Here is an 18,038-nt window from a genome sequence, read left to right as displayed (position 1 = left end):
CTTCCAAGAGTGTGTGTGGCGGTGCAAGAAGTGGTTGGGTCTCAGCATGGAGAGCACGTTGGCGCGCAGCGTCGAGCACGTCGACCAATACCCCTTCGTCGTCATCAAGACGCTCAAGCTTGAGCTCGCTGGCAAGAGCGACGTGTCGGGCGCGACAACGCCGCACAATGACCAATTGTAAGATGTCAGGCGCGACGTGTCGGGCGCGACAACGCCGCACAATTGCACAATGACCAAGCTTGAGCGACGTGTTCGCTGCAAAGGCGCATAGCAAAGTGTTCGATGAAATGCATAAACCAATTGTAAGTTTTACTCCACAAAGTTTAGGGGATCACCTAGAAACAACCAAAATTTAGAGTAAAAATACTGCACAAGGTTTACTCGGCCATGTACTCCTTAGTATTTTAGGGGATCGGCTAAAGATGCCTTTAGGACATGCTCCCCCCGTTTCAGAATATAGTGCTTCCTCTATTCCCGTGCTTCAACTTTGACCATAAATTTAACCAACGAGACCGACTGTGGCGGAGCAAAAATTATACCAGTGAATTCGTATTCAAAAGAAATTTTCAATTATATTTTTTTTCCGTGGAGACGGTTTCGTTGGTTAAACTTATAGTCAAAGTTAGACCTCAGGAAGCACGGGCGCACTATATTTTGGAATGAAGGGAATAGTAGTGAAGAGCCCGCTCCTCTTCTCTCTCTTCCAACTAAGCAAAGATATAATATTTTAGTCCTTGTAGTCTGTTTATGTCATCTTATTGTACTTACTCTAATGTTAGTGATGCAGGAAGGGATTGGGGCAAGTGGGAAAATGAGATTAGGGAATGAGGGATGAAAGGGAGCACGGGGCTTCCAAGAGGGAGAGGGAGGGAGCACCAAGCTCCCTTTCTTCTCTTGTACAAAACCGTCACGCAGAATCATTTTGTATCTTCCAAGGGAAGAAAGGAGCACCACGCAAGACATTAATCTGCTTAATGATTCATCAAGGTCCCATAATACATCAATTCCAAACCCCACCTATATTGCAAGCGTAACGAGCATGACATTTGCCACGGAGAGGAGCTAGGATTTTAGTGTGCTAAAAGCGTACGTGTAGATTCCCAATTTGAAAGCACGGTCCTAAATTTGATTCATCACCACAGGGAAAATTATATTTGATTGGTGCTAATTGAAGGCTTCAAAGTAGCAGGCCTGAATTCTATATGACTTTAGAGGTAAAAAAAATGTGTAAATACTTAAATTAGCTATGGTTCAGAAAGTAAAAAAAGAGTCTTCATCAACCAACAAACTTCAAAGCTGAAAACCTCAGCGTAGAAACTATGGATGGGTTTCTTCTGCCTCCGTGAGCTCACATGGGATTCAAACATCCCAAACGGCAAAAACTCCTGAGGATAAAGTGTAAATCTAGTGAACGTAAACTATAACAGCTGTGTTCTTGCTGTATGCTCCGAAAGGAATGAAACACCACACAGAGGGTGTTTAGGAGATCCGAGATCAGGAGAATCATGGCAATCCATGAACTGATCGAGTGTGATGTCTCACCAACTGACACGCTATCCAGGAAGGGAATAGCCACGGAGGTACTTGGAATCGACTCCTGACTCACGGCACAGCGCAACCCTGCCAGTTCGTGCAATCTGCAAAAGCATGGCCAAAGGAGGGTAAAGAATCGACTACAAATAACCGTTCGAAAATTTGCAGTTACTAAACTACCAATTTGCATTGGCCTAAGCACTCCACAATCGAGGAATAACTAATCCACTGCCGAACACAAATTATGGATAGTATGGTGCATGTGCAAAGTGAACCGTTCAAGAGCTTCAAAAAAAAGTAAACCTTCAGTACGAACCTCACAGATGCCGTAGGGCTCAAGCAACCTTTGTAGTGCAACCATTTTATCAAGGTCTCCAGTAAGCTGCATGACAATAATGTTATTGCTTGTTAAGACAAATTATTGATGCCACTAACTATATTGTCCTTGCGGGACTCTTTTGCAAGATTCAAGAAATAGAGGAAAATGGAAAGGGTAGGATCGCAATGTCCAGCCTTATTGAATTGTAGGATTAAATACAAATAAGAATACCAACGAAAGGGTGTTTGATTACGCCATAGGAAAAACAAGGAAATCATTGCATGAGCTTTGAGTTAATGGAAATGCTTCTATGAAATACCGGCAAGTGAATTCTTATGAGATATTTATATAAATACAGTTTATGTCAAATTTTGTTCTTCAAATGGATTACAATTATGTCAGACATACGATCTGCCGGTATAGCCATAGAATAGATACATGACACTGAAACAATCTATAAACGCCCACATTGTTGCATATCCCTATTATCCAACTTAAATCAATATTAATAAATACTACCATATATTTCAAAATAGCAGCAGATATATACTGAAATTTTTATCAGCTAGTTGACAGCTATACGGATAATGCTCCAAGTAAAGGCTGTATCTGATTAATGTTCATATTTCTGCTGTCTACAATCAACATGTCTAGATTGAATTAAGAAAATGCTTAGATAAAACCGACTGATTTGTCTACCAACAAAAGAATATAAAAATAGCAGCAGATATATACTGAATTTTTTATCAGCTAGTTGACAGCTATACGGATAATGCTCCAAGTAAAGGCTGTATCTGATTAATGTTCATATTTCTGCTGTCTACAATCAACATGTCTAGATTGAATTAAGAAAATGCTTAGATAAAACCGACTGATTTATCTACCAACAAAAGAATATAAAGTCCTAAATCTAGTAGTTGGACCCAAGAGGGTAAAGTAATTATTACCTGAAGAGTTATTGTGTGGCCTGATACATCAACCGTTTTGGCCCTGAAAACATCCTCAGCAATATCCAGGATTTCCCTGCGAGCTGAGGTGTTCCCAGCGACCTTTATGATCATTAACTCTCTAGCCGCAAATGGTAAATGTGTAAGGTCTTGAACCTGAGAAACCAAGATGACTTTGAGTTAACCTTACATATGCAACAACAATCATAGAAACCACACATTAATAAGTTGACCTCATAAACATCGATGAGCTTGTAAAGTTGTTGTACTAGCTTGGCGATAGATTCATCATTTCCAGGAACGACAGTGGTGATGCGAGAAGTGCCCGCTTTTTCAGCTGGGCCAACAGCAAGACTCTGTCAAAATAATGGATAGAACTTTTAAGCATTTACTGCAACCATGTAACCTGCAATGATCTAACTGAGTCAACATAAGATATATATAAGCGGAAAACGAACCTGAATATTGTAGCCCCTCCGGGCGAAGACACCCGTTACGACATTAAGAACTCCAGGGGAATCATTCACAAGGATCGACAAAGTATGTGAACAAAACCCTGTAGGCTAAAGAAAGAAAAGTATGTCAGTTATTTTCCAAATGGGTATTAAAATTGCAATTGTAGTTCAATGCAAACAAATTTTAAGAATTTTAGTGTTCAACTACACTTCAGGGCTCTTGCCACTAATTTTCAGCAACACAGCAGCTCTAGTGAAAGAAGAATGCAAGAACTTACATCACTGTCAGTCATGGCACCCCAGTGAGCATCAAGAATTTGATTCATCGAGAAGCTTTCGTAAGATTCCACTGGATAAACATCACCCTAGTAATAAGCGTGTAAGATTATATAAAAATTCATACAGCTGCTGTTGCAAATTGGAGCAAATAGTATTTGCAATAAAATTGTTCACACAAACATAGCCAAGGTCATTTCTAACCAGTGTTTGTGAAATTGTAGTTATTCTATAAGATAGCTAACTTTTACTACATTCAAATCAAGACTAACAATTCAACATAATGCTGGTATTGGGAATGATACAGCAATTTAAATAGTGCACCAACTTCTACTTTTGTCCTAAACTGGTAGGCACAAATAGATAAATCTAGCTAATCACATCAGTATTCACTGCATATAAAGTGCACTTGCAAGGATCAATATTGGTAAATAATCTACAGAAACTATTTTGCCCTTACAAGCAAAGATTGAAAAGAATAATCAACAAGATCAATTCAGTAAAACAACTCTTATCATAAAGAATAGAAGTAAATTACGCGTGTTGATTTTTGTTGAATACATAAAAAGAATTCACACAACACAATAAACCAGGCCAAAATAAATGGAGACAGTGTTGTTGCAGTGCTGAAGAAAAGATAAATACATGCTACAAGAATTATATGAATGATAAGAATTATCATTCCTTACCTGGGATGATTCCTCAGAATCCCCACTGGTTGTCTTTGCAGTGCTTAGTGTAGATTTTGAAGGCATTTTTACTTCAAGATCAGGATAGGAAGCTACGGAGAACCTCCAAAAAGGAGCTGTTTGTCCCATTTTCTCACGCCGCAAAGCTATCTGTTACATTAGTATGGCCCATTAGATATAGTCAAGAAGAAAGCCGGATATGGTATTAATCTTTCTAAGGAGTATAACCTTGCCAGTTCTGGCAACTTCTTTGATCCCGAATTTGCTCAGGTTCCTCTGTACAGCAGCAATTTTTCCAGGATCGCCAGTTACCTTTGGCATGACTCAAAAACAGAGAGCACACTTTGCTTTAATAAAAGACATACGAGTGATAGTGTAATTGATCTGCAAGATACGACACATCACGGGTTTTACCTCAACAGTTAGTGTATGGTCTGAAAGATCAACCACTTTAGCTCTGAAAATGTCAACCAAACCCATCACCTGCACGTATGAGTATTGAAATAAGCAAAGAATACCTAAACTGTACTTCCATTACCTCTCGAACTGAAATATGTAAATTGAGCATCACATGCACAGATTAAAATCTCTAGATAGCATGACTGCAAAAAGCACATATACACTTTTACCTCGAGCCGCTGTTCTGGCTCTACGTTTAGTTTTATAAGCATGAGCTCTCTTTCAACTTGTGGTTCCTTTGACAAATCGTCAACCTGTTCAATCAATATACAAGACTATGAATTTCAGATACTGCGATGACAGGAACAAGCACAAAAACTGACACGAGTGATTCCACTAATTACATGTTACCATTAGTTAGCGAACATTTTCAATATTCACGGGATACTGGAATAAGAAAATGCTGACCTGTATAACATTAACAAGTTTGTAGAGCTGCTCGACAACCTGTGTGAGTATTTTCTCTGTTCCTGACACTACAATGGTGAACAGCGCCTTGTCCTTGTTCAGCCCAACTGCCAATGACTCAATGTTGTACCCTCTTCTCGCGAAGACCCCGGCAATCCGATTGATCATCCCACTCTCATCCCCAACAAAAACTGATATCGTGTGTCGCTTTACAACCCTATACATAGAGGTTGAAGGGGGAATTGAATCCTAATAGATCAATGACGAAGCGCAGCGAAGACTCGGAGATCAAATTTGCTCAGGATTCAAAACTGGTCCGCGGAAAGAGACAAGGCTTACGAGCGCCTGGGGTGGGGTGGCACCGGCGCGACGCCGTCGGTGGCCGGAGTAGCGGCCGCCGCGGCGACGGCACGAGGCGCGCCCTCGGTCTGGCCGAGATGGACACGGGCGGACGATGCGGCGGCTGGTGGTGATTGTGGGATCCAGTCCCGACCTCGGCGACGTGAGGAGTTACCGCGGCGGCGGCGGCGGCCATGGGCGGGACCGCAGAAGGGTGGAGGAGATCGTGAGGTGGTGGGGTTTGGGGGATGGTTCGGATACCGAGGAGAGGACAGGTGGTGTCGGGAGTTTCGGGCTGGGTTGGATGTATCAGTGTGGGCACGGCCGGAATGGATGGTTCGGCTCGACTCCTCGGCCGAGCACCATTTGTTTTTGTTTTTTCCGAAAGTACAAGATATATTATAAGGGTCCCGATAACTGCCACACGTGTGGCGTGGGCAGGAACCCGCCCGCACGTCTCGTGTGGCATGGACAGGAACCCGCCCGTACGACCGCGTCCGGACGCGCGCAGCCACAGCCCGCACGTCCGGTGCAGCGCAATCGCCCCGCACGAGCACGTCCGGACGAGCGAGCACGCGGCCCGCACGACCCGTCTCGGCCGTCGCCCCTCCCCGCCTGCGAGCCACACGCCCCGCGTGTCAGTAACCACGCGTCCCGCCACGATTGCCATGGTCCGGACCCTCTTCAGTTACCATGTTGCTGAACTACAGTTGCCATGTCGGACAACTACAGTTGCCATGGTTGCTCAACTACAGTTGTCATCTTAGGTCAAGTGCCGGATACCATTTTTGGGCAACTACAACTGTTGTCATGTCGAACAACTACAATTATCATGATTTGGAAAACTTTAAGAGTTGCCACCTACTAACACTGGACAGTTGCCATGTAGCACTAAAAAACATGGCAAAAAACATGTTGCGGGTAAAAAGAGAGTTGCCATCTGCTTATAAGCACGCTAGGGCAGTTGCCATGTATCCTGCAAAACACATGGCAACTGATGGCTTTTGGTGTGTGGGACAGGAGATGGGCATGTGGGTGACGGTGGTATCTTTAGGAGTTGCCACCTACTAACACTAGACAGTTGCCATGTAACGCTACAAAAACAGACGTGGCAACAATAACATGTTCGGGTAAAAAGAGAGTTGCCATATGCTTACAATCATAAATAGGGCAGTTGCCATGTACCCTTAAAAAACATGGCAAATGACAATTTGGGTGTGGGAGAGTGGGAGAATGAGGGGAACAGGAGTGGTGCGTGGCGTGCGGGCGCGACAGCAGTTCCATCACACGCCCTGACTGGCTAACATTGGCCGCGGAGAGAAAACAGGCGTGTGGGCGAACTCCCTCACATGCCACACACACGAGTTTGTCCTACGTGTCGTATAAAATCAGCCTTTTTATGCCAAGATTCGTGCAAAAGGCGCTGGACGGTGATGGAGGCGTGTGGGCGAGTTGGCTAACGCCCACACGTGTGGGCGTTAACATTTCCGTATTATAAAGATTTATTGGAAGTACAAAGCATTCCAAACATAATAAAAATTACATCAAGCCATTGTTGCCGCCGGAACGAGCCACTGATGCCCCGCTATCACCGCTTACATACCGGAGTCGGCCTGGCCTTGTCGGTGACAACCGGAAAATCTTCCTGCACATGCTCTTAAGGACCGGCATTCGGGAGCCGCAGTCGTCGCTATTGAATCCTTTAATCGATCTGAAAAACCTGACATCAAATCTCGTTGTTGCATACACACGACGAGAAACCTTAATCTCGCTGCTCTGAGGAGCTGGTAGGAATCTACGTCGGCGCTCCGTCTAATCTGTCACGGACTTGAGGAGGACCGGAGCTCGGAAGACTGACTCGAAGAAGAAGTGCCGCCATCGGTTCGAGCGCCGCCCTTGCGAGAACCAAAACTTTATGTATCTAAGCCGAGGCACCAGGACGAGTGGCAAGCGAAGGGGAGGCGAATCCAAGCACCATTTTTTTGGCAGTGATGACTAAGAGCATGGCCAGTGCATAGCCCCAAACTTAGTGCCTCATATGCCAACTCGGCTCTGATGCCACCTTAGCAGCTGGACCGATGCTTCCTTGCGTCAAGTACAGCTTGCAGAGGAGACCGGTTATTGGGTACAAAAGAAAGAGAAAGTAAGGAGAAAGAGGAAAATGAGAGAATCACTATAGCCACCATTGGAGTGAGCTTGTGTTGGCAATAGCTTCCATCTTACCACGCCTAGGTGTCTAATGGGGCGGATGCTTTTTTTCGCCCCCATAGCTCATGCCCTAATGAGCGGGTGTCCTTTCAAGGCGGCAATTTGCCATGCCAATCACTATTGGGGGCATCTTATGGTCTATATCAACATCTTTTCTGAACACTACTTTTATAAGCTCATAGGTTTCAACAAGTTTGCTTCGTTAAGACGAATGCCTTGAGGCGACAATGAACTTTGCTCACGACGCATCGTGGGTGGATTCGGGAAGAATAAGACTTTGGCACCCTATAAGGATTTGGATGTAATATTTTTTTTTCATTTTTGTAAGGGTGTTTCTATAGGGGTACGTGGTTATATGTCTTTTGACATTTTTTTTGCTCTGATTTTATTTTCGAGAAAGAAAATACAATGTGCCGATTGTTACTTTTTCTCACGGATGCTGATTGTATTTTATCAATCACTCAATCAGTACCAAACTTTGCATTGCAATCTAAAAAAAAAACATTGCTTCGTCTGTGTAGCAAAGAATCCCCGAGAAAAAAAAAGAACAAGAGCGAAGAACGGTGAGAGAAGACCATCTTGGCTTCGCAGGTGTTCTGGGTTTCTCTGTTCGTGGCCAACTGCCCCCGGGAGGCCAGAACCCCCGCGGCTTCCCCGCTCCCTACTCCAGCGCCCCTGCCCGGAAATACCTCTCCTCGCCGTCGCCGTCGCCGGCGCCGGAGAAGAGGAGTACAGGGCAGGCCTCCCTGCATCCACCCGCCGAAGCCGCGCCACCTCCAAGGCGAAGGTACCACTCTCTCCGCATCTCTCTATAGGGTGGGGTGGGGTGGGCAGTACTGATAGCCCCAATTTGATACTGTATACACGCGAACCCTAACGTAGCTTGCTTAGGCTGTTCCGATTCGCCATCCATTTCCAAGACGAGACACCTCGATCCATCCATTCGCCCGCGAATTCGATTCGGTTGTTCCCAGCGCTTTGTTGGTTCAACTTACCCTCACGCCCCGGTTTCAGCCCGCTATTAATTTGGCTAATTTTCTTGCGGGGTAGTATTAATTTGGCTGATTAATTACTGGCTATATATGCAGATCAACGGCTTCCTCCTTCTGGTGGAGACCTGATACTGTCGCCAAGGCTGAGGGTCTACTGAAGAAATTAGGTTTGAGCAACCTGATCACAGAGAATTAATCAATGTCTGAGTTCCTGGAACTCGAGGCCCGGGATGGGGTGAGGATGACCTGGAATGTGATACCCGGCACCAAGCAGGATGCTGCTAGCTGCGTCGTCCCGGTGTCGGCCATGTACACTCCTCTCAACCCCAACCCTGCCATTCCTGTTCTTCCTTACGCCCCACTCCGCTGCCGCAGCTGCCGCTCCATCCTCAACCCCTTCTCGGTCGCCGACTTCAGTTCAAAGATGTGGCTCTGCCCTTTCTGCTTCCAGCGCAACCACTTCCCCCAGCAATACTCCGCTGTTTCGCTAAGCAACCTGCCTACCGAACTGTATCCTGAATGTTGTACTGTGGAGTACATGGCCACTGCCGAAACTGGTCCTGTGTTGCCACCGGTCTTCCTCTTTGTTGTCGATACTTGCATGATTGAGGAGGAAATCGGCTATTTGAAGTCTGCTCTAGCGCAAGCAGTTGAGCTGTTGCCGGACCAATCCCTCGTCGGGTTCATTACTTTCGGGACATATGTGCAGGTTATATTCATCTTTCCTTCATAAATGTTTCACTTCTATTAGTCTTTTGGTCAAAAAATTGATATGAGTACATGTTGACTCATGTAGGTGCATGAATTGGGTTTTGGTTTGTTGCCTAAGTCACATGTGTTCAAGGGGACAAAGGAGATTAAGAAGGATCAAATTCTTGAGCAAATGGGTTTCCTTACAGGGAAAACAAAACCCACAACAGGTGTGATCACCGGCGCAAGGGATGGTGTTTCAGCAGAAAGTATTGCTAGGTTCCTGTTGCCTGCTTCGGAGTGCGAGTTTATGTTGAATTCAGTTAAGAACTCTCCTTTCATTAAAAGAAGACATGGCAAGTTTGTCCAGGAACTTGGACAAAACTTTAGGTCTCTAGTGCACCGCAATACTATTATTTTTTAATTGCATAATTTTATTTTGGAGGCAAAATTCAATTGCATTTTGTTGATGCTGGTTTTCTATTTCTTTAGCTTATAGAAGAACTGCAAAAAGACCCGTGGCCGGTTTCTGCTGATCAGCGAGCATCAAGATGTACTGGAGCTGCGTTAAGTGTTGCAGCCAGCCTCTTGGGGATTTGTGTGCCTGGATCAGGTGGTAGAATTATGGCATTTATAGGTGGCCCATCTACAGAGGGACCTGGTTCTGTAAGTAATTTCTCTAATGAATATCACATCTTATTTTCCACTTTACTGATCCCCCGCCCCTCCCCGGTGCTCTGATCACGCACCCACAGTGATAAGAACAAACATGTCCCTGGCTTTCTATTCCCAACAATAATTATGCAACATTTCTTAGCATGCTGTGGGGTATTTCTAACACCCCTGCCCAATTCGCCTCCTGTTCTTGCTAATAGTGGTGAGTTTAGTCCCAAAATTGGCTAGCCTAGTTGTGTTGGTTGTTAGAAGTGGGATATAGACTATGGACAACACCATACTGTGTGGTACCAGATGGGTTGATACTTTTAGTGGAAAACTAAGATGAAAGCCTTTTCTGATATGTGATGGGCATACGTAGGTATTACATATTTGGAGTTCATGTGAGGAAAGTTTGTGGGTTTGCTCACTTGCTCTGTGCTTTGCAATTCCATAGATGTTTCGTATGTATTCTGTGTAGTGAAGCCGACCTGACTTTTCTACTTAAATTAGCTCATAACTCATTAAAAATCATGATCCCTTTTCTGATAAAGTAAGTTCCACCGAATAATAATATGCACATTTTTCATGATGATACTCCAGTGTGGAGATTGATTACTTCTTTTGTCGAGTTAGGTTTTCCTTTGGAAATAGCATGATACATTATTGTATTCTAATAGTTTTTTTTTTGCAAAATGTCAGATAATATCTAAGCCGTTATCTGATCCAATTCGTTCGCACAAAGATCTTGATAAAGGTTCTGCTCCACTTTATAACAAAGCCGTTAAATTCTACGAGGAGATTGGAAATCAACTCGTGCATCAAGGGCATGTGCTTGATCTATTTGCATGTGCACTTGACCAGGTTTGTGGTTTGTCCCCTGCCCCTTGTTGTATAGATTATTCATATCACCTCTTGGTCAAGGATCAGGCATTAGCTTGTTTAATTGGGATATTGTTCACTTGAACCAGTGTTGCTGTATATCATTCATAGACCTCATAAGCATGTTTGTCTCACCATAATGTGAAAAATATTAGTTCAAGCATTTATCATCTCGCAACTATCTGTGCAAGCATTTATTTTCTTGGAAGTTCCATGATTGTAAGATACTGTTATTTCAGAATTCAGAGTGGATGTACATATTATCATAATGTAAACTTCTCTTAACCTGATTTAGTAGGAATTTTGGCTAATTTTATCAGCTAATGAAATACAGAGAGGAATGGTGACCTATTGTGAGTATTAGTTGACAACTCAGTGATAATGTGCAAGCCGTCTTCTTTTGATAACTATCTGAAGTGCGCATGCTAAGGTTTTTAAGGCGGTTAGGCGTCATAAGACGATCAACCTAAGCACCTAAGGCGGAGAAAATGCTAAGGCACTGCCAGGGCGCGCCTTACTCCCTAAGCGTCCATAAGGCGACGCCTTAAAAACATGAGCATATGCAATATGTTTTATCAAAAAGAAAAGTATAAGAACGAATGTTAATGCAAAAACTATTGTTAGTTAGCACATCAGCGCACACCTTTGACTTATGTGTTATCTTCTGATGTCTATGCACGGTTGCCTTGATATGGTTAATAATATATTCTATTCCTCAGGTTGGTGTTGCTGAGATGAAGGTTGCAGTGGAGAGAACTGGGGGAATAGTTGTGCTTGCAGAAAGTTTTGGCCATTCTGTTTTTAAGGATTCACTTAGACGCATTTTTCAGTCAAGCGATAGTGACCTTGGCTTATCGTTCAAGTAAGATACTTTTCTGCCTGCTTGGTTTAGCTGCATTGCTACTTTGCTAGTCGTCTTCTCTGCAAATGTAATTACGGATTTGCTTTGAGTTCTGTTTTTGCTGCAACAACAACAAAAAAAGATCGGGGTATCAGGTCCGGAATGATGATATACGTGGTAGAGTTGGGGTAGCACTGATTGAAAAGAAGCTTGTCCAACATCGTCTGAGATGGTTTGGGCATATACAACGCCGGCCTCCAGAAATGCGAGTGTATATCGGACGGTTAAAGCGTGCTGATAATGTCAAGAGAGGTCGTGGTAGACCAAACTTGACATGGAAGGAGTCCGCAAAGAGAGATCTGAGGGACTGGAATATCACCAAAGAACTAGGCATGGACAGGGGTACGTGGAAGTTAGCTATCCACGTGCCCAACTTGAAAGGCTTTGTTGTTGTCTGTTTTTGCTGTAACCTCAGAAGTGTGATATTGTTACTTGCTGCTTTTAGCTTATTTTCAAAGGCATCTATGATGATCATTGATCAGTTTAGTGCTACCCGGTACTGATTAAGTGATCTTGAACTTGGATGTACTAATTGACTATGCCTCTTGAGGCACAAGTGTTTGTGTTATACTTTTCCTAATCATCCTCATAGGTTTGTTTTAGGTGAAATGGCTGTTTCAAGGGTGTAAAATACGTTCATGTCATCCAGTAACCTCCTGTAGTACAGCCTTGTTATTGAGTTGTCTGATTTCTGTATTTCAAATATTTTTGCAGCGGCATATTTGAGATCAACTGCTCCAAGGATGTCAAAATTCAAGGCATCATTGGACCTTGTACTTCCCTGGAGAAGGTATAGTATGTGCTTAGTTACATGTTGATGTTTTAGAATGATGATTGTATGCTGTACTTATTCTTTTGGCATGTTGCTGCTTCTGCAGAAAGGTCCTCTATCCTCAGATACAGTTGTAGGTCAGGGGAACACTAGCGCTTGGAAGATGTGTGGTCTAGATAGGAAAACATCACTATGCCTATTATTTGATATGGCCAAAAAAGATGCCCCGGACGCAATTGGTCAATCACAAAATAATCTGTTCTACTTCCAATTCTTAACCTAGTATGGAATCTGCTCCCCCTCCCATCTCTTTTATAAACAATTGATATTGTTGGAGAAGTATATATTTCTAACCTGGAGATGCCACATGCAGTTATCAGCATCATGATGGGCAAATGAGATTGCGATCGACTACAATTTCAAGAAGATGGGTTGCTGGTTCTGGCAGTGTGCAGGTAAGTTTTACCTTTGTTCCCCTTGATGAGTGTTCTTTCCTTCTATATGTTCTTCTCCTTCCATTTGTACCCATTTTTCAGTAATAGTTGAGCTGAACAATTGTGTTTAGCCAATGCCAGTGTGTTACCCAGTGTTTTAGTGCTTGCACAGACTTTTTAGGAAAAATCAATGTAATATTGTTGCTTATTGGACTAGTACATGTGCTGTAGGAGTTAATAACTGGCTTTGACCAAGAGGCAGCAGCAGCAGTCATGGCACGCTTGGTCTCATTTAAGATGGAAGCTGAGGTACTTTCTGATAGTCTGTTTACTTCTCATAAATTGTTTCAATATACTTAACGGCCCATGACAGACCCATCTTTTTATGTTTTAGAGATGGAATATAACATCATAAAAAATTTGGAAGCACGAAATTCCTGCCTTGTATATCTTTTGTTTAAGTGATATGTACACAACAGCCTTCCTTTCCTGTTGAGATCTTTGCAGCATAATTTACAGTTCCTGGAGAAAAAGTGTGAAGTCCAGTTTGATTATTTTATTCTGATTCAGTTCCTGTACATTCCTTAGACGTCTTGCATTTTTCCTTGTTCAATTTGTTGAAGCAAGCATGACGGAAAAAAGGTGAAACCTTTTCTTGCCCGTAGAGGAACCACACCAATCCATCCCGAATTTGGTGGTTAAACTCTACTGCGGTGACGATACTGTAGGGGAGGTCCTGCGGCAAAATAGACAAACAAAAATAGTGAAAATAAGCTCGTTAGGAGCCCATCCAAAATCGTTGTAGACCCAACGAATTACTAGTTCCCAACCACGGGATCATGCAATATTGCAATAAATGTCCAGTATTGAACTCTGCCCGTGTCTGGCACCCATTTCTGCCTTTTTAGATGATTTTTTTTAGCATTTCTGCTTCTCGATAGCACATCTACAGTACTTTGGCATGTACTCCCTCCGTCTCAAAATAAGTGACTTGACTTTGTACTAACTTTAGTACAAAGTTGAGTCACTTATTTTGGGTGAGTATTAATGATGTATGAAGGTTAACTTGAGCCACGTGTTTTGAGCGTTTTTTCACATTCGGAACCGCCATCACACGATGGTCATGAAATATGGTTTGAAGATGATTAGGGCGTTGAATGGGCCTCTTGAGTACCGAAGTACAGAGTTCGTTGGGAGTTAGAATTTAAAATAGCTAGTTGCTTTGTTTGTTGAGTTTATTTCCTTGGAGATGTATTCTGTATATTAGAGGCAAGTTACCTAGAGAACTTTGGATTTGATTGAACTGATAGAGATTTGGGTTGTGTATTGGGTCATAGGGATAAGAGCTCACGACTTAGAGGCAAGTCGAGTCATGCCTATAAAATACTATGTGCTTGAACACGTGGGATCAAGAGAAAGGAATTAAGTATCTCCCTTTAAAGTTCATCTTCCAAGTCTATCTCTCTTTTACAATGCCTAATCCCCTTCAATCCATTCTCTATTGCCATCTTCTGCATGATAGTTGCCTTGATGTGTACCAATGTTCGTAACACCACAGCATCTGCGAGTTAGTTTAATCCATAGAATTTGATATTATTGGAGTAAATTTAGCAAAACTCCATGGCTAATCACAAAACAACAGTAAACCATTTTGCAGAACCACATAATTAGGGATCATTTAAATCACAAAATTATGGGTTTTAGAATGGGTCCACACATCATACTCACAGAATCATGGACCAGTCCCATGCTGGAAATTCTTGTGTCGGATCGGTGGTCAAGTGATTTGACGTCTTGCGTGGAGTCCAGGATTTGTAAATGTGACCTGTGGGCTCCAGTTGTGAAATTGGTCAGTCAATTTGTAGTTTTGCACTAGTTTGTACATTTATCTTTGGTTTTGTGAAACAATTATTCCGTATATTCATTAGTTGGAGGCGATACATTAGTCTGAGAAAGAGAACAATTTTATAAATTATCTCATTAGTTGAGGATGTGAAGAAAATTGAAATCATCGCATTAGGAGGATCAAAAGGTCTACACTAGATGGCACACTAGATCGGTACATTGGAATTATAATGGTTGTGCTTCTCCTTTGAACTACCTTTTCTCAATAACATGCCATATATGCTATCTTTGAAACGTAATCATTAAGAGGAAACCTTTTATAAATTGCATAGGAAACAAACCATGATCATAAAGGAAATAGTTCGCTGCTCAAGGACTCCTTGAATAGTTTCATTAATAATTAACTCGACTCTTCCTGTGTGTAAGGTCTGTTATATTCATTTTTATAGCATGTTCTTGGTGTTTTTTTCAGGTTGATTTTGATCCAGTAAGATGGCTTGACCGAGCATTGATTAGTTTATGTTCAAAATTTGGAGACTATCAGAAGGAAGCACCTTCATCTTTCAGTTTGTCCCCACGTCTATCAATTTTTCCACAGTTCATTTTTAATTTGAGACGTTCTCAGTTTATTCAGGTAAAACGTTTTTTTCTGTCCTAATTCAGTGAGTCATGCTGATCAACAGATCAAGCGAATTAAATTTCTCTTTGCTCCTAATTAACTACTACATGCAGGTTTTCAACAATAGTCCAGATGAAACTGCATATTTCAGGATGATGTTAAACAGAGAGAATGTAGCGAATGCAGTTGTGATGATCCAGCCTTCACTTATATCATATTCATTTCAGTCAGGTCCTGAGCCTGTTCTATTGGATGTAAGCGCAATTGCTGGTGACAGGATACTTTTGTTGGATTCTTATTTTACCGTTGTCATATTCCATGGGATAACGATCGCACAGTGGCGAAAGGCGGGTTACCAAAATCAAGAAGGCCACGAGGTAATGTTTTGTCAGCCAAAAACCATGATAACACTAAATATTAATTTTTTTTCGACTCCATATTGGCTTTCTTGTAAGTTTATGGAGAACTTATCTGTATTTGATTTGAAATAAAAAGAATTCATAGAAAATATCAATGCTCTATATTTTGCATTTATTGGTTTTCTCTTTTGGGTTCTCGCATGTTGTTGTCGAAAAATCATGTATAACCCTGTATGATGTTCAGGTGTTTGCCCAGTTGTTGCAAGCCCCACAGGAGGAAGCTGATTCAATAATCAAGGAGCGCTTTCCTGTGCCTCGTTTGGTTGTGTGCGATCAATATGGTTCTCAGGTTATTATTTTCTATTTAATCTGTCAGTACACTCTGCATCAGAACTCTTAGGAGTATGCATCCGGTGCCTGTATACTCGGTAGTCGGGAGCAGTTCCTGAATCTGCAGTGACAGTAGCAATTGCAGGGGATCCCGATAAGATATAAATTTGAACAAATGCAACAATCTTGAACTGGAAGGTCAAAATTTGTGCGGAGTATTGCAATCAAGTCACCAGTGATCAGTTATTAATTTTGGAGTAAACTAAAAAAATGATCAGCACTTCCATATAATTTGTTGTCTAATGCTTTATTTTATGGAAATTGCAGGCTCGATTCTTGCTGGCAAAGCTGAACCCATCCGTGACATATGACTCCGACCATCCTCCGCCTCCTGGGGGCGATATGATATTCACAGATGATGCGAGCTTCCAGGTCTTCATGGAGCATCTCCAGCGGTTGGCAGTTCAGTAGAGCATGGACTTGCAGTAGTTTTGCACCAATGGCCTCTTCTCTCATGTACAGCAAAGAAATCTCTTTCGTGTGTGTGTATCACTGTTATACCGGTTGCCACGTACTGTAGGCCGACATACCGCTGTTAGCTCCGCATCTGTACATTGCCATGGACTGTGAGGTTTATGTCGGATAACCCGAGATGGAACGTTCATAAATTGTGTTGTTAGCTCAACATATGGTTGATCATTGCTTACAGCAAAGAAAATTGTCATCGTATGGTTGTTCAAGCTTACTGGTGAAGAGGATTTTTTAAGTCTCATGTGTTGCTAGCGATGGCGTGGTTGCTGCGTCTACTAGATTTATTTTTTTTGAGGGGAGTCTACTAGATTTATTGATATCAGGTGTTTGTTCCAAAAATGTGTGACAATTGATGTTATGGTGGTGGTTTATTGGTTGATGGAAGCAAGCGTAATTGTTTTTTCTTTTTTTCTTCATTGGTCAATACCTGAATGCTGTTCTTCTGGACACGCATTGGGCACGTGGTTTTCTTTTTCAAATTATTTTTGCATTTGTTTGTGTTTTCATTTTTTTCATTTGAATTCGTTCAAACTGCCAAATTTAAATTCACAGACAGACAAGGTTCAAGTTCAACATAAACACGTGCAAAGGTCCAAATGCGGCATGAATTTAGACGACCACGATGACAAGACCTAATGATAATGTAGTGGCATGGCATAGCATGGTTCTTTGTTGTTGTCGGAGGAAGAGGAGTCTGAAGATATCGACCTTGCATTCAATATTAAGTACTCACTAGTGCCAACACGTAACTGAAGATATGTGCACAGGGAGGCAAACGGTGCAGCGCATGAACTGGCCAGCTTGGCAAAATATGCTGAACCGGGCATTTTGGGTAGATGATATTACCCTCCCCTCCATGTACTATACCTCTTCTCCTAAAAGATATTACCCTGATTAGCAATGAATAGAGATACTTTGGGTGCCAAAAAAATGTAACATGGCCTGCTGCATCGACTCACATTTTAAGGTGTGCACTGAGTTCCCGGAATTTATTTATTTTTAGAGAAAAACGAATGCACACTACCGAACTTTATATACTGTGCTGTTGCTCACAAACACTATCCTGGGAGCAATGCAAAATGCTAGATTATGAATCGTTAAAAAAATTCAGAATGCAAACTTCCGTGGAGAGCAATACAAAATATGCTAGAAGACATGAATCTTTCTTAGTAGAAAATTCAAAAAATGCAGGAAGCGATTTGAAACTTTCTCGTTCTTCATATTCTTTCGCGTCCAGTATAGAGGATGGTGGGTGGGACATATGTGAAGTGCTTAAATTACATAAACGCCATCATTTCCAGTTTGCAACTTCTTTATCCTCCCTCCTCTGGACTCATCCCACTAGCATGAGAAAGGAAAAAGTATAGTTAATCAGTCATCTGCCATCGGCGTTCTT

General features: G+C 42.3%; 1 protein-coding gene and 1 pseudogene across 1 annotated transcript; one reads left to right on the top strand and one right to left on the bottom strand.

Annotated features, from left to right (window-relative positions):
* Positions 1–1,168: 1,168 nt before the first annotated feature.
* LOC119295176 lies at positions 1,169–5,704 on the bottom strand (annotated as a pseudogene).
* A 2,528-nt stretch (positions 5,705–8,232) lies between these two features.
* On the top strand, positions 8,233–16,883 carry LOC119295175 (protein transport protein SEC23-like). Its single transcript, XM_037573530.1, has 14 exons — positions 8,233–8,420; positions 8,722–9,334; positions 9,422–9,637; positions 9,808–9,981; positions 10,672–10,833; positions 11,571–11,713; positions 12,467–12,542; positions 12,631–12,806; positions 12,898–12,979; positions 13,190–13,267; positions 15,276–15,437; positions 15,536–15,799; positions 16,026–16,130; positions 16,439–16,883. The coding sequence occupies exons 2-14, from the start codon at positions 8,825–8,827 to the stop codon at positions 16,580–16,582; spliced, it is 2,292 nt and encodes a 763-aa protein (XP_037429427.1). The 5' UTR covers positions 8,233–8,420; positions 8,722–8,824; the 3' UTR covers positions 16,583–16,883.
* Positions 16,884–18,038: the final 1,155 nt, after the last annotated feature.

Source organism: Triticum dicoccoides, chromosome 4B, assembly GCF_002162155.2.
Source record: "Triticum dicoccoides isolate Atlit2015 ecotype Zavitan chromosome 4B, WEW_v2.0, whole genome shotgun sequence".
Classification (NCBI taxonomy): Eukaryota; Viridiplantae; Streptophyta; class Magnoliopsida; order Poales; family Poaceae; genus Triticum; species Triticum dicoccoides.
This window is presented reverse-complemented; position numbering and strand designations above follow the sequence as displayed.

What these genes read in the sequence shown, in the direction of transcription:
- LOC119295175 (XM_037573530.1), top strand. Translation starts at nt 8,825, where the DNA reads ATGTCTGAGTTCCTGGAACTCGAGGCCCGGGATGGGGTGAGGATGACC. An exon ending in CTGGTTCTGGCAGTGTGCAG is followed by an intron (nt 12,980 to 13,189) that starts GTAAGTTTTACC and finishes CATGTGCTGTAG; the next exon opens with GAGTTAATAACTGGCTTTGA. An exon ending in GACGTTCTCAGTTTATTCAG is followed by an intron (nt 15,438 to 15,535) that starts GTAAAACGTTTT and finishes TACTACATGCAG; the next exon opens with GTTTTCAACAATAGTCCAGA.